General features: G+C 46.1%; 1 protein-coding gene across 4 annotated transcripts; it reads left to right on the top strand.

Annotated features, from left to right (window-relative positions):
- Nucleotides 1-19: 19 nt before the first annotated feature.
- Nucleotides 20-27144, top strand: znf106b (zinc finger protein 106b). 4 transcript variants are annotated; one of them, XM_046291182.1, is made up of 20 exons: nt 20-146; nt 661-746; nt 1026-1087; nt 1513-1713; nt 2272-3786; nt 4075-4441; nt 4551-4632; nt 6435-6589; nt 6778-7775; nt 7992-8041; nt 8269-8411; nt 10723-10857; nt 13550-13666; nt 13948-14139; nt 14576-14638; nt 14801-14920; nt 24189-24260; nt 24456-24527; nt 24616-24762; nt 24982-27144. In XM_046291182.1, exons 2-20 carry the CDS (start codon nt 663-665, stop codon nt 25036-25038), a joined length of 4632 nt encoding a protein of 1543 aa, XP_046147138.1. In that variant the 5' UTR covers nt 20-146; nt 661-662; the 3' UTR covers nt 25039-27144. The 4 variants fall into 4 exon arrangements, with proteins under 4 accessions (XP_046147138.1, XP_046147140.1, XP_046147139.1 ...); XM_046291184.1 differs by having other exon boundaries at nt 4563-4632; XM_046291183.1 differs by having other exon boundaries at nt 1522-1713.
- The last annotated feature ends 666 nt before the right edge of the window (nt 27145-27810 follow it).

A 27810-nucleotide genomic window follows, 5' to 3' on the forward strand; every position in this document is an offset into this window, starting at 1 on the left:
TAGAGGATGCATCTGATTGGCTCTTCGGGCCAACTATGACGAGGTGGATCAGCAGCGGTCGGGTGTTTTGTGGACCACAAGCATGGCGATCAAATTGGCCATGTGAGATTTGCTGAGTACAATAATATACCAAAAAACTCTAGGATGTAAGTATGGTTTGTACACTGCAATGTATGTTTCTACACAATTCATAAACTAACATGTCTGTGGTCCTGGTATCTTGAGAATGTTTTGAAAACGTGTTTGTCACAGTTTGCAAACGAAGCTAGCTAGCTAGCCAACCAACCAACCTCTTAACGTTTGCTATCTAAACCTTGACAAACGGACAGTAGTAATGCAATGCTAAAAAGAGCTAGCTAGCTAACAATATAATGCATTGTTTGCATCTACCTGTTTGTAAATGAAATTGTAAGTGAGTGTGTATTGGATAGGTTGATTGTCATGACACACCATCTCACAGACACTCAAATATTCTATTGTTGGCTCCAGGTGGTAAGAAATTGCACGGTAGGCAGTGATTCATAACTCCAAAGATGAGGACATCTTTACGTTGTAAAAAGCCTTGTTTATGGAGTTTTAAATCAAGGTAGTTAGGTTTGAAACTGTCATTAGCTCCTTAGCTGTCTTCAAAATGTGCTGCATATCATTTTCCCTTTCCAGAGATGACACCGACTAAGAAGACTCCAAGCGTGAAGGTGGAGGTGTCTTGCTATTGTATATTATGTCGCAAGGTCTACCTGAAAAATGTAAGATATATCTTATTATTGGTATAACCATATTTCCCAGAACAGAGCACATTTCAACTGGATTACTTGTACAGTGTTGGACAGTATTTTATAGGCGATAACAAATTATAATTGTCCATACAATATTGGCTACTGTGTCATAGATACTGTGATTTGGTTTAGCGATTCCAGGCTGAAGCCAATTGCATGCTGTTGATTGGCATTTTTCACTATTGCCATGTCTTGAGAGATGTTATTCAAGTTCAGATTTAAAAAATTATTCTCCTAACTATCCTACAGGATGCGCACAAGCACATGCAGAGCATGCTACACCACCGAGAGCTTGAGAATGTGAAGGGCAGGTGAGATTCAATTCCCAACCACACAGGTCTTTTGTGAACTGAATAACCTATCTTAATGAAGACATGTCTGTAAAAATTAGTACCACGTCCCTACAAAAAATTATGCTTTTAAGTGTAAAGACTGACTCTATTACTTGGTAGTGGTTAGTACCACACACCGTCTAATTTCCATTTTTAACCTGCATTATGTTTTAATTGTAATATCAATTGTTCTTCCTGTTGTGAGAACATTTTTCCACTCAGGGCACCATTGTGAATGAAACCTTGGTCTCAATTGGGCTGCCCCGAGTAACTAAAAGTTCATAAATAAATAATCACTATTAGAGAAATAAGCATGACAAGGACTAGAGAAATAAGCATGACCAGGACTAGAGAAATAAGCATGGCCAGGGCTAGAGAAATATGCCACCCCTCCTCTTCCCCAGGGATTGTAGGCACTGGTGCAAAGTGTGCAAAGTGTCCTCTCAGGGTTTGACTGAGTACGCCGAGCACATCTCCACCCAGTCGCACGGAGACAAGATCAAGAACCCGCCACGGAAGACTAAGCCTATGTATGTGGAACAAGACCTCGACGCAGAGCTGCTCTCCAAAGTCAGGGAAAGGAACAAAGAACTGCATAAGATGGAGTGAGTTCCATGTTTATTACATTCTCTTCATTTTAAACAACAGGAGACCTGAGAGTACTTGGTCAAATATAAATTGTTGTGCCAGTTGAACAAATGATTACAGCTTCCTTGATATAAAGCAGCTACATACACTACATTGTCTTTGTCGTACGCGGTCAGCGTGCGAAGCTGAGCACTGTTTGACTATGCTACTGATATTGCCTGGGGTTGATGCCAAATGACTTGTAGATCAATGACTGTCAACACAATTACTTGCTTAGTTCGACAATGAAGGAGAGGACACAGTTGTCACAAAAGAAGAGGTATTTTTGGAAGGTAAAAATAGAGTAATTTGAGCAACCAAAAAATTATGAACCGGTGATTCGTAATGTTTGAATCGATGTTCTGACCGATGCATGCTACATTTGGATCGCCTTGGGTCCATGCTACATTTGGATCGGTTTGGGCCCTGCGGGCCAACGCACTAATTTCTTACAAATTTGAACCAGGAACCGATGCCTTTTGTTAAATCCCTACTGGCTTCATTTTGAACGTCATTCCGTTTGTCTTCCAACATAGGAAAAAGAAAAAGAGGAAGAAAAAGAAACTAAATCTAAAAATGGAAGCGCAGCAAGACCCGGAAAAGCAGAAAGCTCCCATGCGGAAATGTCCCAAGCAGCCAAAGGGAAAAGCACTGAAATGGATACCGCAAGTAGCTAAACTAAAATTAGCTAAATCGAAAACACCAAAAAAACTTTCCAACGAGAAGAAACCCCAGCAGAAGACATCACAGCCACTCAGTGGTAAGATGGTACAAAACAAGGAGAACCGGCTAGCCTGTAAACTCAAGTCTCTGCCCCCCAGTCAGCCAGCCACACCGCAGGGGCAGAGTGGAGCTCAGCCTCCCTGGCCAGAGTTTAGGGGACCCCCAGGTGGAACATGCCACCCCTATAGTCAACAACACACCCAGTCCACATTGTCCCAGCCCCATCAAGTTGGCAGTGATGAAAATCCTCCAATTTCTGGCAGTACTGACATCCAGAGCCTGGGCACTAGTGTCAGAGGAAGGGGCTTCAAAGCTAGCAGGCCCAACACATTTCATAAGAACCTTAGAGGAGCCGGAGTAAATCCTGTGACGCCACCACCAGGCCAGCTGAGGTGGCCTAAAACCAGCCAGTTGGGTTATGAATTCTATGGGCAGGCACCCAAAAAGACCCAGGATATGGACTTCACTAGTGATCACATACCTCCAAAAGGAGCAATCATCTTCAGCCCAGGGGAGATACTCTCTGGTAGTACCACTGCCCCTGTCTCTACCTCCAGCTCAGGTCCCTCTGGTCAGGGTGACGGCGACAAGGGTCGGATACGGAGCGTGGACGTCACTGTGATGCTACGTCAGGTCCGGAGAGCCCTGGGGGTGAGGGAGCCCCCAAGAGCCTCTTCCGTCACCCCGACTCTCACCACAACTCGAGGCCATTGCAGGGGGGCAGAGGTCGAGGCCGAGGAGGGCCTACCCAGAAGGACACAGAGGACCAAGCGCGGAGAGGCAGTCACACTTCCCAACTCCAGCTCCCCAGTCAGCCAGTTCAAAAGCTTACCCTCCACCACCTCCTCCCTGCAGTCCTCACAGGTTAGCACTACCAGATCTGTGGCTTCAAGTGAAACTTGGCCTCTCCCTGGCAACCAAGCTAAACGAAGATCAACCCGATACCCCAAGGTAGAGGAAACCAGTAACTCACAACCGACCAAGGAAGGTGAGGGATTGGCTTCAGACACATACGGTCCGGTTAGCAGCCAAACCAATCCTCAGGAAGGTTCAACTGTGCCCCGATTGAGCAACCTTCCACGACCTACCACTCTGAAGAGGGACTTGACCCGACATATCAGCAAACCCGGAGCCCACGAGCCTAACCTGAATGCAGCTCGCCGGATCCGGAAGGGAGAGAAGGAGAAGGAGACTGGGACAGGGGCAGGGCTCAAACCCACACTGAAGAAGCTGCTCAGTTCCGCGGGGTCACAGAGGAAGGTCAACTGGAGGGAGATGTACCAGGAGGCCAACCGGAAGAAGCAGGAGAAAGTCAAAGGCATGCCCAGGTGAGGGAGGGCAGCACTTAGGACTGGTTTACTAAACCCAGGTTATGTCTTGTCTTGGACAAAAACATACTTTCAATGGATATTCTTCATTTAGAATGGATGGTTTTTAGTCCATGACCAGGAAAGCAATTAGATTATTCTGGACAACTGTTTTTTTTTTTTTTTAACAATGCCATTTAAGACTAAGATAAGATCAAACCGTCTCTTTTGACTGTTGCTCTGGGAGCATGCATCTGTGTTACTCACTACAATATTATCTAATTGGAAGGTAATGGTTTCATGTTGCAGGTTTGGCATTGAACTGGTGAACCCCCTCTCTGACCCAGAGGGCCTGGCCCTGGACGAAGACGAGGACCTCCCCCTAACAGAGGGCTTCCAATGGGAGTCTGGTTTCCCCAACGGAGCCCCGCCCCCTGCAGCCCTACCCACTCCCTCTCTCCCACAGGCAATGCCTGCTAGTGATGTCATCAGAGAGCAACCGTCAGAGGCTCGGACGCTGGGATCGGAGCAGCCTAGCACTGTGCTGCGGGATAGCAGGTCATCCCGAGCCCCTCAGTCTTTATGTGTGAAGACTGAACCAGAGCAGTACAGGGAGGCAGGAGTGGACAGTGAGCAGAGACAGTTGAATACAAAGAGGAAAAAGAAGCGGAAAGTGGTAAGGGGGGGAGTTATTAGACAGTCAGGCTGCTACTTTTCCTGCTTCTTTCAAGTCTATTGATGTTAACAAATGTGCCAGCTAGTGTTCACCCTTCTCTTTTCCTCAGTCTTTGTCTCAGGATAGTGACTTGTTAGACACCTCTGGTGTGGATCAGAGTGCGAAAAAGCAAAAGATTAAGTCAAACAGCGGTAAGTTGTCACTTAAAATCTGTGGTACCCTCCTTCCTGAAATATGCACATATTGTTACTTCTGTGTCTACATTATAATTGGTTCTACCCCGGGTTACCATAAAGAATGAGCCCGGTATTGTTACTGGACCTATTGTAAAGTGCATGGGTAGTAATTGCATAGCTTTAGATTCTGTCCCTGTAACACCACTGAAATTAATGATTTTTCGTCATAAATTCAGCCAATTTGACGACCGTACATAGCCAAATAAGCCGGTGCACGGGGCTCAGGCACCACCCATGGCCAAATGAGCCGGTGCAGAGGGCTCAGGCACCACCCGTGGCCAAATGAGCCGGTGCACGGGGCTCAGGCACCACCCATGGCCAAATGAGCCGGTGCAGAGGGCTCAGGCACCACCCATGGCCAAATGGGCCACATTGGGAACAAGGTTCTGGGGTTTTCACCGCCAAATTTATTTGTCAGATTTCCCTCTCGGCTCGCTTGTATTGTTGTTACTCGGGTCCATTACCGGTGCCTGGGGTATGGGTAGCCATGACTACAAGCACTGCAAAGTGAGCGGAATTAGATTCATTGAACTATCTTCGCCCATGTGGAGGGTTGATCCACCGTCCCTGCAATAGCAGTTTTGGCTCAGCTCAAACCAAGTTTATTCAATCCACTTAGTGCTTCAGCTGCAGACACAACATACAAGTCACACAAGCACACATTTATAACTTTCGAGTAGGCGGAGTCATCTCCTTGCATGTCTAAGACGGTCCTTCTCTGTTAGTCAGAAACACAGTAGGCTCCTATTACTGGTATTGTCAGGACCCTCATGGAAGTGTGAGAGAGGACTGTAGTCAGATTGTCTTTAGGCTGGTTCCGCAGCAACTGGCCTGCCTTATTAAGAACCGAAACTAGACTGTTGCCCTTTGCCTCCCTCCTTAGAAACATTTATATTCAATAATAGCATGTTTGAGCAGAATATTAACTTTCTGCTCTTCCCCTTTTTCTCACTAACTTTCCTTACACAAAGTTCCACTTTGCCCTTCCTTGACCCACAACATATACATTTCTTATCTAAAGTAATCGCCAAGTTCTGGTATGTTTAACATGAATAAGTATATTTCAAGCTAGAATCCAACGTTTTATAACTTTGCAATAGAGATATGTCAATGTCGGAAAAAATATTTTGCTCCATGTTCCATATCACTGTAACTCATTTCCATAGTCAGTCGGTGGGATCACAATTCTGTGAGTGCATCTCAATAGTCCGAAGTGTCTTTCTTTCCTTGTCTCCCCTCCTTTTCCTGCACTGTGAAAGAACCGGGAAGGGGAAAGACACTCCCCAGTATTGTTGAACCGGGAAGGGGAAAGACACTCCCCAGTATTGTTGAACCGGGAAGGGGAAAGACACTCCCCAGTATTGTTGAACCGGGAAGGGGAAAGACACTCCCCAGTATTGTTGAACCGGGAAGGGGAAAGACACTCCCCAGTATTGTTGAACCGGGAAGGGGAAAGACACTCCCCAGTATTGTTGAACCGGGAAGGGGAAAGACACTCCCCAGTATTGTTGAACCGGGAAGGGGAAAGACACTCCCCAGTATTGTTGAACCGGGAAGGGGAAAGACACTCCCCAGTATTGTTGAACCGGGAAGGGGAAAGACACTCCCCAGTATATTGCTTCGACATGTCCTGTGTTTTCCAGTCTTTGCTGATGAAGGTGATGAGACTGGTAAAGACCCCCACATTAGACTATTGAGATTCACACTTTGTCTGTGTGGTCGTTACATCCAGACTTACTCCATTCCCTGTTATGTAGAGAATGTCCAGGTGGACCAGCTGCTAGCTGTGTCTCTGATGGAGGAGGAGCTGAGCGGTTCCCTACAGAGCCTAGACACCTCCCTGATCCAGGCCCGCAACACCCTGCAGGTCGCCTACACAGAGGTGCAGCGCCTCCTACTAGTCAAACAGCAGGTACTACGTCCGGGATGCTCACTACATCTACCTGGGTTGTGATCAGTGGGGATGAAAGGGAAGGAAACGGATGTTCTACCTGGATTTTTATTAAGATACACATAGGAACGACCCTGAACCCGACCCTGGTATAAAGGATGAATAGATGAAGTGTGGCATCGGTTTCACTTTTGTTGTCTGTGTTGCAGGTTACCACTGAGATTAACGGTCTCCGAGCCAAGCGTATTGAGATCCTGCAGGGGATGCAAGGGGCAGTGGCAGCAGCTACGGTGCCTACCCAACAACCCTCACTCCTTCCTCTGTCCAACCTCCGTATCCCCTCCCCCACGGGGCCCACCTCTGCGGCACCCTTGTCGCCCTATCCCAATCTGACCCCGGCTTACCACTCCACCCCCTCTGCCATACCCATCCTAAACCCCACCCCCTCCACCTCAGTGAGCCTGCCTGTCAAAAAAGAGCCTGCCACTCTCAACAGCCAGTCTCGCGCCACCCCCTCACGTAGTCCTGTCATTTCCTATCCCTTCGTGAACCCTCGCTCCACCACCCCTGTCCTCGTTCCCTCACCTCTACACATCCCCATACCCGCCAAACCCCCTTCCACCACAGTGACCCTACCTGCAACTACACCACCTGCTGTTGCGACACTCGGCCAGCAGAGGGTGGTGGGTAGCTCCACCTCACTGTCTACCAGCACCAAGCAGCTGAGGGGAAGGCAAAAGAAGCAGAGCAAGGAGAAGGCCACCAGGAGGACCAAGTCAAAGCAGGAAGACGTTCAAGACCAGAGTTCAACGGCCAGTTCCACCACCAGTGACTCGGAGGACTGGGAGGATCAAGAGGGGCTCACCCTCACCTCTGTCCACCTCGCACAGGGGCGGAAAGACCCTCTATTGGGGCAGGAGAACGACCGGGGTAAAGGGGGTGACGAAGGAGACAGCGACTGCTACGTCGAGACAGTCACTGTAGAGCGCCAGCCGAGATCCAACATGGACGTCGTCGCCATCGATGACTCTGACGTCGAGGAGGAGCCGGAGGCCATTGTTCCACACACCCCTGCTCCCGCACAGCTCCCCTCCACCCCTCCTGCCCCACCTACGTCTGTGTGTGTGGAGGTGAACTCTAGCGGTACACAGACCGTCAGGGTTAAGGAGGACCATAAGGACATCAAACTAAAGGACACCAGCTACGGGTTAGTCTCTTTACTGTACATTTACCATAAAGGAGTAAACAATAATAAACAAGGACCTGGGTATCAATAAAAGTAATGGAAGCTAAATTGTTTGGTAATTGCTAGATCAGTGTATCCAGGCGTTATCAGAGTATCAACCCACATTGTTGCATTAGAATCCTTTTTTGAAAGCAATGCCCCCCCCTAATGTGAAATACCTGTGGTTTGTTTCCCCAGCAAAATGAAGTTACCCCCTGTAACTGTGAAAGAGAAACATAGTCCCCCAAGTGAGTTACCTGCTTCATATGTCCACTTCCACCATTTTTTGGGCTGAAATGAAAATGTGTTAATTAGTCATAAATTGGAATGTTAATGCCGCGCAGCCTGAGTGTATTATAGGTCTGTCTGTTTGTAGGCCAGTCTACACGGTGTAAGAGTTTCTGTCTGTTCCATAACTAGTGTTTGTGATATGGCTCCGTTTCCTGGTTTTGACCCTCTATCTCTCTCCCCTCAGAGTGTGCCGACGTGGCTGATGAGCAGGAGCCGTCTCTGGGGAGCTTCGAGGGCCACACTGGCACTGTCCATGACCTCCAGATCCATGGGGGCTTCCTGTATACATGTTCAGGGGATAACACAGCACGAGCATATTGCCTAGTGGTGCGTATATAACAGGTGTATAGGACAGGGGTCTTACACATTTTCTTGCCCAGGGACCCCCTTGCAGGGAATTAAGACCCCCCCCTGACAACCAGTGACTCAGAGACCCCCGTTATACGTTAGCAAAATTTCACATCTTGTCTTATTATCTCAGGTGATTGATAATGGCACGAAGAAGTAATCAACATTTAAAAATTAATAGATTTGGTAGATTGTTTTTCAATGTTTTGACCTACCCACATTGTAATTGCAGGAAAGTCTGAACTCTAACATGGCTTATTAGCTAGAAAGGTAACTCAAAACACATGTTTGCTAAAACAAAAGGTTTGCCATATGTAGGTTCAAAGTTTGGACACCTAACTCAAGGGTTTTTCTTTATTTGTACTGTTTTCTACGTTGTAGAATATTGGTGCGACTTCAAAACTATGAAATAACATATGGAATCATGCAGTAACCAAAAAAGTGTTAAACAAATAAATGTATTTGAGATTCTTCAAAGTAGCCACCCTTTGCCTTGATGACAGCTTTGAACACTCTTGGCATTCTCTCAACCAGCTTCACCTGGAATGCTTTTCCAACAGTCTTGAAGGAGTTCCCACACATGCTGGCTGCTTTTCCTTCACTCTGCGGTCCCAAACCATCTCAAACCAACTCAATTGGGATGAGGTCGGGTGATTGGGGAGGCTAGGTCATCTGATGCAGCATTCCATCATTCTCCTTCTTGATCAAATAGACCTTACACAGCCTGGAGTTGTGTTGGGTCATGTCCTGTTGAAAAACAAATGATAGACCAACTAAGTGCAAACCAGATGGGATGGCGTATCACTACAGAATGCTGTGGTCGCCATGCTGGTTAAGTGTGCCTTAAATTCTAAATAAATCACTGACAGCGTCACCAGCAAAGCATCCTCACACCACCTCATCCATGCTTTACGGTGGGAACCACACACATGCTGAGATTATCCGTTCACCTACTTTGAGTCTCACAAAGACATGGCGGTTGGAACCAAAAATCTCAAATTTGGACTCATCAGACCAAAGGACAGATTTCCACCGATTTCCAATGGACATTCTATTGTTCGCGTTTCTTAGCCCAAGCAAGTCTCTTCTTATTGATGTCCTTTAGTGGTGGTTACTTTGCTGCAATTCAACCATGAAGGCCTGATTCCCACAGTCTCCTCTGAATAGTTGATGTTGAGATGTCTGTTACTTGAACTCTGTGAAACATTTATTTGGGCTGCAATTTCTGAGGCTGGTAACTCTAATGAACTTATCCTCTGCAGCAGAGGTAACTCTGGGTCTTCCTTTCCTGTGGTGGTCCTCATGAGAGCCAGTTTCATCATAGCACTTGATGGTTTTTGCGACTGCACTTGAAGAAACTTTAAAAGTTCTTGAAAAGTTCTGGATTGATTGACCTTCATGTCTTAACCTCTCTGGGGTAGGGGGCAGTATTTTGACATCCGGATGAAAAGCGTGCCCAAAGTAAACTGCCTGTTATTCAGGCCCAGAAGCTAGGATATGCATATAATGGGTAGATTTGGATATAGATGATGTCTGTGAGTATAACAGAACTTACATGGCAGGTGAAACCCCGAGGACAACCCCTATTCAGCCACTATTTTCAATAGACCTTTTGGAGTGCCAACAGAAGATAATCAAAGGTAAGGCATTTTTTATATCGCTATTTCTGACTTTCGTGTCGCATTTGCCTGGTTGAATTTTTTTTTACATGGCGGGGTGCTGTCCTCAGATAATCGCATGGTGTGCTTTCGCCATAAAGCCTTTTTGAAATCTCACACAGCAGCTGGATTAGTTAAGCTTTATTTTGATCTATTACACTTGTGATTTTATGAAAGTTAAATATTTATAATTCTGTAGTTTGAATTTCGTGCTCTGCAATTTCAACAGATGTTGGCCAGGTGGGACGCTACCGTAGGTCTATCTTCTGTATACCACCTTTACCTTGTCACAGCACAACTGATTGGCTCAAACTCATTAAGATGGAAAGAAATTCCACAAATGAACTTTTAACAAGGCACACCTGTTAATTGAAATGCATTCCAGGTGACTTCCTCATGAAACTGGTTGAGAGAATGCTAAGAGTGTAAAAAGCTGTCATCAAGGCAAAGGGTGGCTACTTTGAAGAATCTCAAATACATTTATTTGTTTAACACTTTTTTGGTTACTGCATGATTCCATATGTTATTTCATAGTTTTGATGTCTTCTATTATTCTACAATATACATTTGATTTGACTAACAGGCAGGCTTACAATGCTGAGATACTGTATTTTTGTCCCTGGGGTGTTCAGAGCAAAGCGTGCCAAGCTGTGTTTGAGGGCCACACCAACAAGATCAACTGCCTGCTGGTGTCATCTCTGCCCGGCCTGCCAGCACGTCTCTACACCGGCTCCAGTGACCTCACCATCCGCTGCTTCAGCATCAAGGTACCACGCCCCTTTCATCACACAGTGCCTTCAGAAAGTATTCACACCCCTTGACCTTTTCCACATTTTGTTGTGTTACAGCCTGAATTTGAAATTGATTAGGTTTAGATATTTTCTGTCGCTGGCCTATCCACAATACCCCATAATGATATCACAATACCCCATAATGTCAAAGTGGAATAATCTTTTTAGATACTTTTTTTTAACCATTTAATAAAAAATGAAAGCTGAAATGTTTTGACTCGCACTGTGTGCAATAATAGTGTTTTTTATTTGACAACATCATCTCCTCACCCATACGCATACAATTATCAGTCGAACAGTGAATTTCAAACAAAGATTCAACCACAAAGACCAGGGAAGTTTTCCAATGACTCGCAAAGAAGGGCACCTATTGGTAGATGGGTAGAACATTTTAAAAGCAGACGTTGAATATCCCTTTGAGCATGGTGAACTTTTTAATTACACTTTGGGTGGTGTATCAATAAACATACAGTCGTCCTTCCTAACTCAGTTGCCGGAGAGGAAGGAAACTGCTCATGATTTCACCAAGAGGCCATTGGTGACTTTAAAACTTTTAGAGCGTTTAATGGCTGCAATAGGTAGTTGACTGGTCGATTGTTTGGTCGATAGGCTGTTGGTTGACCGAGATTTCTTTAGTCGAGCAGTCGCAATGTTTATTTTTTATGTTGTATATAATATAATATAATAATAATATATGCCATTTAGCAGACGCTTTTATCCAAAGCGACTTACAGTCATGTGTGCATACATTCTACGTATGGGTGGTCCCGGGAATCGAACCCACTACCCTGGCGTTACAAGCGCCATGCTCTACCAACTGAGCTACAGAAGGACCACCAGCTACAGAAGGACCACCACTTATACCATGTTGTATAAGACGTCTGATTCGCGCCTCCTGTCTCAGTGGACTAGTCCATTGTGGAGGCCACAGGGATGGCATAGTTCATCACTAAGACAGGTTGTACTAAAATTGTATGCGAGTTATATTATGTAAAAAATAATGTTGCCACACAAATGAAATCAAATGTGCTTTCTCCCGTGTTGGATATGTTCTCTGTCCGCGGTTCTGAAACATGATCTTCAGTGCCCTGAATTGGCACCTTTCCCTATGTTGCTATGTGCATAATAGCAAATGGTTTATTGTACATGTATTTAACTAGGCAAGTCAGTTAACCCCTCTGGGATATGTGGGACACTAGCGTATCCAAAAAAGGCCTTTTAAAATTGTTACGGCAGACTGATATTACTTATTTATTTAGTGTTTACTCTTTTCCAAACAGACAAAGGTATATTGTAATTTAACAGCACCAGTTTGTCACACTTAATATGCACACAACTCTTATAGCCTATAGCCTCCTTGTTCTTACTATTATTATTATTATTATTATGATGATCTTTGTAATAAGTCATGCCGTTATCGTTAGAAGGCTTAGTATAGCAGCCTTGTATAACCACCATCGAGCTGTAGGTCTCAGAGAGCATCCTGTTTAGTCTTTAATACCGTAACTTACTTAGGCCTATTTCAATATATAGGCTACTGGATCATTTGTTAATTCCATCACACAGCATACGAGACATTCACGTTTTGAAATACAGTTAAGCATTTTTAGTTTAAAAATTCAATAACCAAAGGGAGCGTTGAATAATTAGCCTAAACAAAAGTAAAACTTAATTCACTAATCCATGCACCTGTTTTTAGTCTGCTGTAATAAAGGCTTTATATATTATAAACATGTTTTTATGACTCTCTTGTACACTTAGTGTTTACACTGTTCCAAATTGTCAGAAGAAATAATATTGTAATTTAACAACAACAGCTTGGGACACTACTCACACAACGCCTGTTTCCTATACCCTCCTTATCATTCATCTCCAGTCATTTCCACAACCAAGTCAAATATCTCCCACAGATCTGACTTCCCTTTTTTTTCCCTGAGCAACCAGTTAACATTCTCCCGTTTTCAAGTGTTTTTTTCACGTCCTCTGCATCCATTTTGCTGTCACATGTTTGTTTTTTGGGTGTTTGTTTATCGATGTGATAATGATATGCTATAGGTCAGGCCTTATTGGTCACATGCATGCCATGCGTATTTGTTTCACGTAGAGAGAGCAAGGTTTGAGGGAATGTTTTTCCTAAACAAATTAGGGATTATGGTAACAACTTTTCATTCAGAAACAAGTAAGAAACTAAATGGCTGAAATTGTTGCAGCTTCAGCACAGAGAGCAATTAACACTTGTTGTGGTGCCTTCACTGCAGTAGGAAGGAGAGCGAGACAACGTGCGCCAGTCACACAGGCACTCGCTATAAATTGGTTTTATTCAAACACATACGGTGTCTGTCTATACGCCTGAAGGTATCACCTACCCTCTCCCTACTGTATATCTCTGGTCCTCATCTTCCTATACATCACCTCCCTTCTCCCTACTGTATATCTCTGGTCCTCATCTTCCTATACATCACCTCCCTTCTCCCTACTGTATATCTCTGGTCCTCATCTTCCTATACATCACCTCCCCTCTCCCTACTGTATATCTCTGGTCCTCATCTTCCTATACATCACCTCCCCTCTCCCTACTGTATATCTCTGGTCCTCATCTTCCTATACATCACCTCCCCTCTCCCTACTGTATATCTCTGGTCCTCATCTTCCTCCTTTCCCTTTTCAGTCAAAGAAGTGCCTTGAGCAGATCTCTCTGTCCGACCGGGTGCTGTGTCTGCACATTCACTGGAACATCCTGTACGTAGGCCTGGCAAATGGATCTGTGGTCAGCTTTGAGGTCAAGGTGAGTGTGTCTAAGCCTGGAGTCCAGGTCCTGAAATCATAAAGCATCTCTAGAGTAGGTGTGCTGATCTGGGATCAGGTCCCCCTTACCCATATGATTTTATTCTCTCCATTACGATCAAAAAGGCACAACCGATCCTAGATCGGCACTCCTTCTCTGAGACTCTTTGATTGGTCCACTATTCAACATGGTAGTTCCTAGTTATAGCTTGGATCAGAATATGATCCAAACAGTTGTTCTCTTCCTCTTCACCTTCCTCTCCCTCCCTCTCTCCCCTGCAGACCCAGAGGCAGCTGGATGTGTTTGAGTGCCACGGCCCACGGGGGGTGAGCTGCCTGGGCACGTCCCAGGAGGGAGCTCGGCGGGTGCTGCTAGTGGGCTCTTACGACAGCACCATCAGCGTACGTGACGCCAAGAGCGGTCTGCTGCTGCGCTCACTGCAGGGCCACACTAAGACCGTCCTCTGTATGAAGGTGAGGAATCGGGTAGTTGATATGATCTAAAATAGAAATCTTATCGTGTGTCACCACTGTGTCCAGGGTCAGGGGTCAATTCCATTTGAATTCAGTCACTTGGGGAGTCAACCCCAACCTTTTACCGAGAACACATTTCCCTCTTAGACCCTATGGACACGCGGGACCTGATCCCGGGTCAGCATTCCCACGCTGATCCCGGGTCAGCATTCCCACGCTGATCCCGGGTCAGCATTCCCACGCTGACACGGCATATTTCAGGGTTTGTTCTCCTGTAGTGGTCTGAATGTGATGCAATCAGTGTTTTACACTCATTTTGGACACGAGTTAACACTTGGCATGTTAATGTAACGTTAATTTGTTGGTGGTCTTGAACGGACAACTCTGACTCTGCCTGTCAGGTATGATCATTCTTTCCCCATTTGTCTGATGTCAGGTGGTGAATGACCTGGTCTTCAGCGGCTCCAGTGATACGTCTGTCCACGCCCACAACATCCACGTGAGTGTCTAACCCCTCCCATCACTTTCCTTGTTCACATAATCATCGTAACACATTCATTCCCGTATGACGGAACAGTCACATAATCTGTGGATGTAGTTGATTTATTTGATTTCAGTCTTTTTGGTTGACATCTTCCTCGCTCCCTCTGTCCATCCGTAGACGGGTGAGCTGGTCCGTATCTATAAGGGTCACAGCCACGCAGTCACAGCGTTAGCCATCTTGGGGAAGGTCATGGTGACAGCCTGCCTGGACAAGTTGGTGCGTGTCTACGAGTTACAGGTGGGTCTGCCTCATCCTACTCTCCTTCAATGGCTTTATCCACTCACTCAGATTACTAGCTTATCTGTCGCTCTGTCTGTGTCTCGCTCTCTTTCCCAATTCCATTCATTTACATTTTACATTTAAGTCATTTAGCAGACGCTCTTATCCAGAGCGACTTACAAATTGGTGCATTCACCTTATGACATCCAGTGGAACAGTCACTTTACAATAGTGCATCTAAATCTTAAGGGGGGGGGGTGAGAGGGATTACTTATCCTATCCTAGGTATTCCTTAAAGAGGTGGGGTTTCAGGTGTCTCCGGAAGGTGGTGATTGACTCCGCTGTCCTGGCGTCGTGAGGGAGTTTGTTCCACCATTGGGGGGCCAGTGCAGCGAACAGTTTTGACTGGGCTGAGCGGGAACTGTACTTCCTCAGTGGTAGGGAGGCGAGCAGGCCATAGGTGGATGAACGCAGTGCCCTTGTTTGGGTGTAGGGCCTGATCAGAGCCTGGAGGTACTGAGGTGCCGTTCCCCTCACAGCTCCGTAGGCAAGCACCATGGTCTTGTAGCGGATGCGAGCTTCAACTGGAAGGCAGTGGAGAGAGTGGAGGAGCGGGGTGACGTGAGAGAACTTGGGAAGGTTGAACACCAGACGGGCTGCGGCGTTCTGGATGAGTTGTAGGGGTTTAATGGCACAGGCAAGGAGCCCAGCCAACAGCGAGTTGCAGTAATCCAGACGGGAGATGACAAGTGCCTGGATTAGGACCTGCGCCGCTTCCTGTGTGAGGCAGGGTCGTACTCTGCGGATGTTGTAGAGCATGAACCTACAGGAACGGGCCACCGCCTTGATGTTAGTTGAGAACGACTGGGTGTTGTCCAGGATCACGCCAAGGTTCTTAGCGCTCTGGGAGGAGGACACAATGGAGTTGTCAACCGTGATGGCGAGATCATGGAACGGGCAGTCCTTCCCCGGGAGGAAGAGCAGCTCCGTCTTGCCGAGGTTCAGCTTGAGGTGGTGATCCGTCATCCACACTGATATGTCTGCCAGACATGCAGAGATGCGATTCGCCACCTGGTCATCAGAAGGGGGAAAGGAGAAGATTAATTGTGTGTCGTCTGCATAGCAATGATAGGAGAGACCATGTGAGGTTATGACAGAGCCAAGTGACTTGGTGTATAGCGAGAATAGGAGAGGGCCTAGAACAGAGCCCTGGGGGACACCAGTGGTGAGAGCGCGTGGTGAGGAGACAGATTCTCGCCACGCCACCTGGTAGGAGCGACCTGTCAGGTAGGACGCAATCCAAGCGTGGGCCGCGCCGGAGATGCCCAACTCGGAGAGGGTGGAGAGGAGGATCTGATGGTTCACAGTATCGAAGGCAGCCGATAGATCTAGAAGGATGAGGGCAGAGGAGAGAGAGTTAGCTTTAGCAGTGCGGAGCGCCTCCGTGATACAGAGGAGAGCAGTCTCAGTTGAATGACTAGTCTTGAAACCTGACTGATTTGGATCAAGAAGGTCATTCAGAGAGAGATAGCGGGAGAGCTGGCCAAGGACGGCACGTTCAAGAGTTTTGGAGAGAAAAGAAAGAAGGGATACTGGTCTGTAGTTGTTGACATCGGAGGGATCGAGTGTAGGTTTTTTCAGAAGGGATGCAACTCTCGCTCTCTTGAAAACGGAAAGGAAGTAACCAGCGGTCAGGGATGAGTTGATGAGCGAGGTGAGGTAAGGGAGAAGGTCTCCGGAAATGGTCTGGAGAAGAGAGGAGGGGATAGGGTCAAGCGGGCAGGTTGTTGGGCGGCCGGCCGTCACAAGACGCGAGATTTCATCTGGAGAGAGAGGGGAGAAAGAGGTCAGAGCACAGGGTAGGGCGGTGTGAGCAGAACCAGCGGTGTCGTTTGACTTAGCAAACGAGGATCGGATGTCGTCGACCTTCTTTTCAAAATGGTTGACGAAGTCATCTGCAGAGAGGGAGGGGGGGGGATTCAGGAGGGAGGAGAATGTGGCAAAGAGCTTCCTAGGGTTAGAGGCAGATGCTTGGAATTTAGTGGTAGAAAGTGGCTTTAGCAGCAGAGACAGAGGAGGAAAATGTAGAGGAGGGAGTGAAAGGATGCCAGGTCCGCAGGGAGGCGAGTTTTCCTCTATTTCCGCTCGGCTGCCCGGAGCCCTGTTCTGTGAGCTCGCAATGAGTCATCGAGCCACGGAGCGGGAGGGGAGGACCGAGCCGGCCTGGAGGATAGGGGACATAGAGAGTCAAAGGATGCAGAGAGGGAGGAGAGGAGGGTTGAGGAGGCAGAATCAGGAGATAGGTTGGGGAAGGTTTGAGCAGAGGGAAGAGATGATAGGATGGAAGAGGAGAGAGTAGCGGGGGAGAGAGAGCGAAGGTTGGGACAGCGCTATACCATCCGAGTAGGGGCAGTGTGGGAGGTGTTGGATGAGAGCGAGAGGGAAAAGGATACAAGGTAGTGGTCTGAGACTTGGAGGGGAGTTGCAATGAGGTTAGTGGAAGTACAGCATCTAGTAAAGAGGAGGTCGAGCGTATTGCCTGCCTTGTGAGTAGGGGGGGAAGGTGAGAGGGTGAGGTCAAAAGAGGAGAGGAGTGGAAAGAAGGAGGCAGAGAGGAATGAGTCGAAGGTAGACGTGGGGAGGTTAAAGTCGCCCAGAACTGTGAGAGGTGAGCCGTCCTCAGGAAAGGAGCTTATCAAGGCATCAAGCTCATTGATGAACTCTCCGAGGGAACCTGGAGGGCGATAAATGATAAGGATGTTAAGCTTGAAAGGGCTGGTAACTGTGACAGCATGGAATTCAAAGGAGGCGATAGACAGATGGGTAAGGGGAGAAAGAGAGAATGACCACTTGGGAGAGATGAGGATCCCGGTGCCACCACCCTGCTGACCAGAAGCTCTCGGGGTGTGCGAGAACACGTGGGCGGACGAAGAGAGAGCAGTAGGAGTAGCAGTGTTGTCTGTGGTGATCCATGTTTCCGTCAGTGCCAAGAAGTCGAGGGACTGGAGGGAGGCATAGGCTGAGATGAACTCTGCCTTGTTGGCCGCAGATCGGCAGTTCCAGAGGCTACCGGAGACCTGGAACTCCACGTGGGTCGTGCGCGCTGGGACCACCAGATTAGGGTGGCCGCGGCCACGCGGTGTGGAGCGTTTGTATGGTCTGTGCAGAGAGGAGAGAACAGGGATGGACAGACACATAGTTGACAGGCTACAGAAGAGGCTACGCTAATGCAAAGGAGATTGGAATGACAAGTGGACTACACGTCTCGAATGTTCAGAAAGTTAAGCTTACGTAGCAAGAATCTTATTGACTAAAATGATTAAAATGATACAGTACTGCTGAAGTAGGCTAGCTGGCAGTGGCTGCGTTGTTGACACTACACTAATCAAGTCGTTCCGTTGAGTGTAATAGTTTCGACAGTGCTGCTATTCGGGGGCTAGCTGGCTAGCTAGCAGTGTTGATTACGTTACGTTGCGTTAAAAGAACGACAATAGCTGGCTAGCTAACCTAGAAAATCGCTCTAGACTACACAATTATCTTTGATACAAAGACGGCTATGTAGCTAGCTATGTAGCTAGCTACGATCAAACAAATCAAACTGTTGTACTGTAATGAAATGAAATGAAAATGTGATACTACCTGTGAATGCGACCGGGTTGTTGAGTTCTATTCAGAAGACGTTGGCTAGCTGTTGGCTAGCTAGCAGTGTCTCCTACGTTAAGGACGACAAATAGCTGGCTAGCTAACCTCGGTAAATTAAGATAATCACCCTTAAGACTACACACTAAACTAAACAATTATCTTGGATACGAAGACTGCAAAGACAGCTATGTAGCTAGCTAACACTACACTAATCAAGTCGTTCAGTTGAGTGTAATAGTTTCTACAGTGCAGCTAATCGGTGGACGTTAGCTAGCTGGCTAGCTGCTGGGCAGAGCAGTGACGACTACGTTAGGACGGCGAAATACGATAATTACGCAATTATCTTTGATACAAAGACGGCTATGTAGCTAGCTAAGAAGAAATTGCTAAGATTAGACAAATCAAACCGTTGTGCTATAATGAAATGTAATGAAAAAGTTATACTACCTGCGGAGCGAAGTGCCGATGTGACCGCTCGCTCCAACCCGGAAGTACTGCATTCAATTTGCTTTATTGGTATACCGTAACAATGTACATATTGCCAAAGCTTACTTTGGATATTTACAATATGAAAATAATAATAATCAAAATTGTCAACGGGACACCAGTAACAACAATAACCAAGGGTCAAAATAACCATACAACAATAAGCATACAGTAGAGGACATGTGCAGGTTGATTGGTCTGTCCGACACTGTCCCTCATCTTATGGCAGGCAGCAATGTATTGCGCTGCCAACCCACAGCTCTCTGCGTCCTCCCCCAACAGGACAGGTTGCCTACTCTCATCAGAGAGGTCTTTGAAACCTTGAATAAGGGTTTAAAATTTGGGGTAATGACACTAATTTTATATTTTTGACGTTTTGTCCGGAAATGAAGCTCTGTTTCACTGTTGTGTGGTGGTTGCACAACCTTTCCTTTACACGGAGCCAGGTTTTCCTGTGTCTACCCTTCTCAATGGCAAGACTGTGCTCCCTGAGCCTGTACTTTGTCAAGGTTTTTCTAAGGTTTTGAGCAATAACCATGGTCAAATAGTTAGCAACGGTGTACTGTCAATGTAGGGCCAGATAGCACTGCTTTGTGCTTGTGTTTCCCAATAAGCTATGTAGTTTTGATTACAACACAATTTGTTTTATTAGAACAGGTTTGTGAACACAACCCCAGGACCAGCTGGATTTTTAAATATTTTTTAAAAATGTTTAACTTTTTATTTAACAAGGTAGGCTAGTTGAGAACAAGTTCTCATTTAAAACTGTGACCTGGCCAAGATAAAGGAAAGCAATGCAACACCAACAACAACAGAGGTACACATGGAATCAACAAACATACAGTCAATAATACAATACAACGTCTATATACAGTGTGTGTAAATGAGGTAGAATAACGGAGGTAAGGCAATAGGCCATAGTGGTGAAATAATTGCAATATAGCAATTAAACACTGCAGTGATAGATGTGCACAAGATGAGTGTGCAAGTAGAGATACTGGGTTGCAAAGGTGCAAAATAACAGTATGGGAATGAGGTAGTTGGATGGGCTAATTACAGGTGGGCTATGTACAGGTGCAGTGATTTATGAGCTGCTCTGACAGCTGGTGCTTAAAGCTAGTGAGGGAGATGTGATTTTTGCAGTTCTTTCCAGTCATTGGCAACAGAGAACTGGAAGGAAATGCGGCTAAAGGAGGAATTGGCTTTGGGGGTGAACAGTGAAATATACCTGCTGGAGTGTGTGCTATGGATGGGTGCTGCTATGGTGACCAGTGAGCTGAGATAAGGCGGGACTTTACCTAGCAAAGACTTATAGATGACCTGGAGCCAGTGAGTTTGGCGACGAATATGAAGAGAGGGCCAGCCAACGAGAGCATACAGGTCGCAGTGGTGGGTAGTACATGGGGCTTTGGTGACAAAACAGATGGCACTGTGATAGACTGCATCCAATTTGCTAAGTAGAGTGTTGGGGGCTATTTTGTAAATGACATTGCCGAAGACAAGGGTCGTAGGATAGTCAGTTTTACGAGGGTTTGTTTGGCAGCATGAGTGAAGGATGCTTTGTTGCGAAATAGGGAGCTGATTCTAGATTTAATTTTAGATTGGAGATGCTTAATGTGAGTCTGGAAGGAGAGTTTACAGTCTAACCAGACACCTAGGTATTTATAGTTGTCCACATATTCAGTCAGAACTGTCCAGAGTAGTGATGCTAGGCGGGCGGGAAGTTGTGGGCAGCGATCGGTTGAAGACCATGCATTTAGTTTTTCTTGCATTTAAGAGCAATTGGAGGCCACGGAAGGAGAGTTGTAATGGCATTGAAGCTCGTCTGGAGGTTAGTTAACAGTGTCCAAAAAAGGGCCAGAAGTATACAGAATGGTGTCGTCTGCATTGAGGTGGATCAAAGAGTCACCAGCTGCAAGAGTGACATTGATGTATACAGAGAAAAGAGTCGGCCCTAGAATTGAACCCTGTGGCACCCCCATAGACTGCCAGAGGTCCGGACAACAGGCCCTCCGATTTGACACACTGAACTCTGTCTGGGAAGTAGTTGGTGAACCAGGCGAGGCAGTCATTTGAGTCGAAAGCCTTGGCCAGGTCGATGAATACCATTGCACAGTATTGTCTCTTACCGATGGCGGTTATGATATCGTTTAGGACCTTGAGCGTGGTTGAGGTGCACCCATGACCAGCTCTGAAGCCAGATTGCGTAGCGGAGAAGGTACGGTGGGATTCGAAATGGTCTGTGATCTGTTTGTTAACTTGGCATTCAAAGACCTTAGAAAGGCAGGGTAGGATAGATACAGGTCTGTAGCAGTTTGGGTCTAGAGTGTCTCCCCATTTGAAGAGGGGGATGACCGCGGCAGCTTTCCAATCTTTGGGGATCTCAGACAATACAAACGAGGTTGAACAGGCTAGTAAATAGTGGTTGCAACCATTTTGGCAGATCATTTTAGAAAGAGAAGGTAAAGATTGTCTAACCCGGCTGATTTGTAGGGGTCCAGATTTTGCAGCTCTTTCAGAACATCAGTTATCTGAATTTGGGTGAAGGAGAAATGGGGTAGGCATGAGCAAGTTGCTGTGTGGGGTGCAGGGCTGTTGACCGGGGTAGGGGTAGCCAGGTGGAAAGCTTGGCCAGCTGTAGAAAAATGCTTATTGAAATTCTCTATTGCGTATTTATCGGTGGTGACACTGTTTCCTAGCCTCAGTGCAGTGGGCAGCTGGGAGGAGGTGCTCTTATTCTCCATGGACTTTAGTGTCCCAGAACCTTTTGGAGTTTGTGCTACAGGATGCAAATTTATGTTTGAAAAAGCTAGCCTTAGCTTTCCTAACTGCCTGTGTATATTGGTTCCTAACTTCCCTGAAAAGTTGCATATCTCAGGGGCTATTCGATGCCAATGCAGTACGCCACAGGATGTTTTTTGTGCTGGTCAAGGGCAGACAGCTCTGGAGTGAACCAAGGGCTATATCTGTTCCTGGTTCTACATTTTTTGAATGGGGCATGCTTATTTAAGATGGTGAGGAAATCACTTTTAAAGACTAACCAGGCATCTTCTACTGACGGAATGAAGTCAATGTCCTTCCAGGATGCCAGGTCAATTAGAAAGGCCTGCTCGCAGAAGTGTTTTAGGGAGCGTTTGACAGTAATGAGGGGTGGTCGTTTGACCGCAGACCCATTACGGACGCAGGCAGTGATCGCTGAGATCCAGGTTGAAGACTGCAGAGGTGTATTTGAGGGCAGGTTGGTTAGGATGATATCTATGAGGGTGCCTGTGTTTACAGATTTGGGGTTGTACCTGGTAGGTTCATTGATAATTTGTGTGAGATTGAGGGCATCAAGTTTAGATTGTAGGATGGCCGGGGTGTTAAGCATGTCCCAGTTCAGGTCACCTAACAGCACGAGCTCTGAATAAAGATGGGGGGGGGGAATCAATTCACATACGGTGTCCAGGGCACAGCTGGGGCGGTTTTGGATGAGGGGACTCTTTTCTATGCTCAACTCTTGACATTGCAGGGCTTGGTAATGATATGAGAGGTGGTCACTGTATTTTAGATGTTTCTCAAACTTAATTGCTCTTTTTTGAGTTATTATTATTAGTGGATTTTGGCCTAATTCTGCCCTGCATGCATTGTTTGTCGGACATGTAGGAAAATCTTACAGAACTCTACATACAGGGTTTCAATTGGGTGTTCGTCCATTTGGTGAAATCTTGTTTTGCAAGAGTACCCCACACCTCACTGCCATAAAGTGCAATTGGCTCAATGACACATTTGATTATTTTTAGCCAAATTGTAATAGGTGTTTTCAATTTGAATTTGTTTTTTAATAGCGTAGAATGTCCTGTGTACTTTCTCTCAGTTCATTCACTGCTTCATTAAGGTGTCCAGTTGAGCTTATTTTTAAACCTATGTAATTGTAGTGTGTGCCGTATTCTATATATGTTGTACCAATTGAGAACTTTGGTCTAGTTCCCTGAGATCTGGATCTTCTCTGGAAAATCATTATTTGAGTCTTTTTGACGTTTACTGCCAGGGCCCAGGTCTGGCAGTACTGCTCTAGCAGGTCCAGGTTCTGCTGTAGGCCATGTGCTGTGGGTGACAGCAGGCATAGGTCATCTGCGAAAATTAAGCATTTAACCTCTGAATTGTGGAGACTAACACCAGGGGCTGAGGATTTTTCTAGAATAGTGGCCAATTCTCTCTTCGTCTGTGTCTCTCGGTCTCCGTCTGTGTCTCTCGGTCTCAGTCTGTGTCTCTCGGTCTCCGTCTGTGTCTCTCGGTCTCCGTCTGTGTCTCTCGGTCTCCGTCTGTGTCTCTCGGTCTCCGTCTGTGTCTCTCGGTCTCCGTCTGTGTCTCTCGGTCTCCGTCTGTGTCTCTCGGTCTCCGTCTGTGTCTCTCGGTCTCCGTCTGTGTCTCTCGGTCTCCGTCTGTGTCTCTCGGTCTCCGTCTGTGTCTCTCGGTCTCAGTCTGTGTCTCTCGGTCTCAGTCTGTGTCTCTCAGTCTGTGTCTCTCGGTCTCAGTCTGTGTCTCTCGGTCTCAGTCTGTGTCTCTCGGTCTCAGTCTGTGTCTCTCGGTCTCAGTCTGTGTCTCTCGGTCTCAGTCTGTGTCTCTCGGTCTCAGTCTGTGTCTCTCGGTCTCAGTCTGTGTCTCTCGGTCTCAGTCTGTGTCTCTCGGTCTCAGTCTGTGTCTCTCGGTCTCCGTCTGTGTCTCTCGGTCTCCGTCTGTGTCTCTCGGTCTCCGTCTGTGTCTCTCGGTCTCCGTCTGTGTCTCTCGGTCTCCGTCTGTGTCTCTCGGTCTCCGTCTGTGTCTCTCGGTCTCCGTCTGTGTCTCTCGGTCTGTGTCTCTCTCGGTCTCCGTCTGTGTCTCTCTCGGTCTCCGTCTGTGTCTCTCTCGGTCTCCGTCTGTGTCTCTCTCGGTCTCCGTCTGTGTCTCTCTCGGTCTCCGTCTGTGTCTCTCTCGGTCTCCGCTTTGGCTCCCCTCTTGTCTCTCTGAAACAAATCATACTTGATTTAAAGTATAACACACTTAATAAAAGAAGACACACAATATAAGATGGTGAACCATCTCTGTCCTGCGATTCTCTTTCTCTCTCCTCCTTCACTCAACCCCTCTCTCTCTGTCTCTTTCTCCTCCCTCCCTCAACCCCTCTTTCTCTCCACAGTCCCACGACCGGCTGCAGGTGTACGGGGGCCACCATGACATGGTGATGTGTATGGCCATCCATAAGAGCGTGGTAAGTGAGCTTGTTTAGTCAGCCCAGAAGCCAACCCTCCTGCCTGTGGACCTAGAGGCAATATGAACAACCTCTACATTCAGTACATTGGAAAGGGGACTACTGTGAATGCATTGTACAGTTGATAGAATTTACAAACTTGAAAAAAGAGAAGTTGTGGACAATAAACTACTCTTCTCTCCTGATGCAATGTAGATCTACACAGGCTGCTACGACGGCACCGTCCAGGCCGTGAAACTCAACTTGATGCAAAACTACCGCTGCTGGGTAAGAGAAACGCGCTGGGATTTACCTTCAGAATATTTCCTATCGTTTTGTCTGACAGGTCATTTTCTGACCTGACCTTTGTGTGCAGTGGCACAGTTGCTCGCTGATCTTTGGCATGGGGGAGCACCTCCTGCAGCACCTGCTCACCGACCACAGCAACCGGCACCTGCAGACCTTCAGGTGTCGCTGGAGGAACTGCGACGCCGCCTTCGCCACGCAAGACTCCTCCCACCTGGTAAGAGACAGGCAGACAGGTTTGTAGACACAGGTTGACTGATGAACAAAGACACAGTCAACCTGTCTGTCTACAAGACTCTCTGCCTGAATTACAGATCTTGTTATAACAGATGATTATTCTGTCAGAAATGCATAATTTGAGAGCTCTTTGTATATAAGGAAGTGAGGGGGGTTATTGTCAATGTCTTAGTACCTTGTCTCCCCCTTGTCTCTACAGGACCTGCCTAGCCACATGCAGACACACGTAGAGATGGACAGCAAGCTGAAAACATGACAGTAGAGAAGACGTGCTTTTTCTCCAGTTCTTACTTCTGCGGATGTGTGGTGCTGAGTTGACACGGATCTCTCAACATTAGAATCAATGGCTCCATACATGGAGCTAGGCTGGAATTCTGGCATTCATTCTTCTTGGATAGTAGGAGTTGGGATCCCATTCAGTAGGCAAATGTTGAGGGAAGGAGATAGAACTGAACTGTTTTCTTGTTCAGAGTAATTTCTCACTTTGTTCATCCTTTAACCCCCTGCTCTTCCCTGGTAAGAGGACACCAGTATGACTAAAGGTTGTGACATGTTTTTAATGGACCTTGGTTTACAACAGGGATCATCAACTAGATTTTTTTTAATTTTACCATCATTTAACTAGGCAAGTCAGTTAAGAACAAATTCTTATTTTCAATGACGGCCTAGGAACAGTGGGTTTAACTGCCTGTTCAGGGGCAGAACGACAGATTTGTACCTTGTCAGCTCAGGGATTTGAACTTGCAACCTTTCGGTTACTAGTCCAACGCTCTAACCACTAGGCTACCCTGCCGCCCCTTAAGCCGCGGCATGATTTTTCATGAGCGGATTAACATAATTACAAATCATTTGTTGACTGCAAATTGACCGCAAGAAGCCGAAACAAATATATTTGAGTAAAACATAATAATTTCAAACCTGGCATATGTTTGTATATGATCACATATATCTCTGTATTATGCCTGGGAATATTGTGGGACAGATTTCCAAAATTAAAACTTGGAGCTGATTGGCTGGTGTTTTAACAGTCTTATGGTCAACAATTTAAAATAGTAATTTTCAGAACTTGGGGGGGCTAAATAAAATCACAGTGGGCTGCTAGTTGAGGAACCCTGGATTACACCGTTCTACAAGGCTGTGGCTCAACGTCAGCAATTATATTGGAACACTTGCTAAATAGCCCATACTGGACACACACACTAACACACAGCGTATAGATTATCACTGCATAACCACACTGTAACTGATCTGTTGACATGGGCTGGTCATACATAACTACTATACAGTCTTATGTAGGGTCTTCTATTTCATACATACATTCACACATCTATGGCGTATGTACAGGTTACTGCCAAAGTAAAGGAAACACTTGAGTCAATGAGGGATTCAAAGTATAGTGAAAGCAGGTGCCTCCACACAGGTGTAGTTCCTGAGTAAATTTAGCAATTAACATCCCATGGTGGTTATTTGGGCTGCCTAGGCTAGAAGAGTTCTGGGACTGAAATAGAGGTCTCGAAGTGTCTCAGTCACCAGATCTCAGCGCAATTTAACACTTATGGGAGATTCTGGAGTGGCGACTGAGACAGCGTTTTCCACCACCGTCAACGAAACACCAAATGGTGGAATTTCTTGTGGAAGAATGGAGCATTCCTCCAATTGAGTTCCAGACACTTATAGTATCTATGCCAAGGTGCATTGAAGATGTTCTGGCTCGTGGTGGCCCAACGCCCTATTAAGATATGTTGGTTTGTAGTTGCCTGTATGTATTGACAATAGGAACGTGTTTTATTAATTCAGAAAAAAGTATATGATTTTATTCTGTTGTAAAGGATAATTTTTCCCATTTCAGTGGTGTAAGACAGAGACCAATGTTTACTGTAAAAGCATGGACATAAGGATTATTGACACACTGTTTTTTTTAATGGTTTTGGATTTGCTGTGATGTGAGACCAACTCCTAACACACACACACACACACACGTCTGTTTAGACATGATTTGTCATATTATTTTCCAGTCTGTGTGGAAGGGGCTCACTATTAAAGCTGCAGTATGTCACTTTTTAGGTCACCTGACCAAATTCACATAGAAATGTGAGCTAGATCTGTCATTCTCATTGAAAGCAAGTTTTTAGAAGCATATCTGTTCAATGTGTGCAATTTCTTTGCTTCCCATTAAATTCAGTTTTTGCGTCTTTTATTTTGGGTTTTGTACACCAGCTTCAAACATCTGAATGTACAATATTTTTGTTTATTGAAAAGATATTTCAGTGTTTTAAATCGTGCAATGATCCTCTATGCCATACATGGCTTATTTTGTCAGACTTTAATTAGGCCAACTATTAAAACATTTACAACCAGGAAATGGCGGTGTGATTTCTGCATTACTTTTTAAATGTCTAATAAGGACCACCCGTTTCTCAGGCTTGTGAAATAAATACATAATATATATATATACCGTATGGCAGCTTTAAATGCCCCACAGTGGAGTTCTAAGTATTTGATGGAAACACTATATGACCGGTGTATTGAACTCTTACCCTATGAGGTCCAGAGCTGGTTTTCTGTTCTACCTGAGTTAACTGCATCCACCTCGTGTCCCAGGTCTAAATCGGTCCCTGATTCAAGGGGAACAATGAAACACAGTGGAACTGGCTTTGAAGTCCAGAGCTTGAGGGCTATATGAGCTTACTTAGGACCAACTAGACTGATATGAAGTTTCGGTCATCCACAACTGTGATACACAGTGGGGAAATGGACACTAATGTGACGTAGGCTGGCTTTTTCACTAGTTTAATGTATAATTTTAAGAGATGGGCATTGTGAATAGTCCATCACTCATAACTGTTCAAACCCATGTAGGCTCACCATGCAGGTTTCTGTTCTAACTAGCCATTTACACTGTACAAGTGTCACTCTTCTAAGCATGCTAGCCTTGCCCTTGTGCATCGGCCATCGCAAGTGCACTGGGCCCAGTTGCAAAAAACGAAATGGGGGACATTACATTTACTATTAGACATGGCTAGTTAGG

Source organism: Oncorhynchus gorbuscha, linkage group LG12, assembly GCF_021184085.1.
Source record: "Oncorhynchus gorbuscha isolate QuinsamMale2020 ecotype Even-year linkage group LG12, OgorEven_v1.0, whole genome shotgun sequence".
NCBI lineage: Eukaryota > Metazoa > Chordata > Actinopteri > Salmoniformes > Salmonidae > Oncorhynchus > Oncorhynchus gorbuscha.

Excerpts from the sequence above, each read along its gene's own strand:
- znf106b (XM_046291182.1), top strand. The coding sequence starts at position 663 with ATGACACCGACTAAGAAGACTCCAAGCGTGAAGGTGGAGGTGTCTTGC. Across the intron at positions 3,787-4,074 it reads AAAGTCAAAGGCATGCCCAG|GTTTGGCATTGAACTGGTGA; the intron begins GTGAGGGAGGGC and ends TTCATGTTGCAG. Across the intron at positions 4,633-6,434 it reads AAAGATTAAGTCAAACAGCG|AGAATGTCCAGGTGGACCAG; the intron begins GTAAGTTGTCAC and ends CCTGTTATGTAG.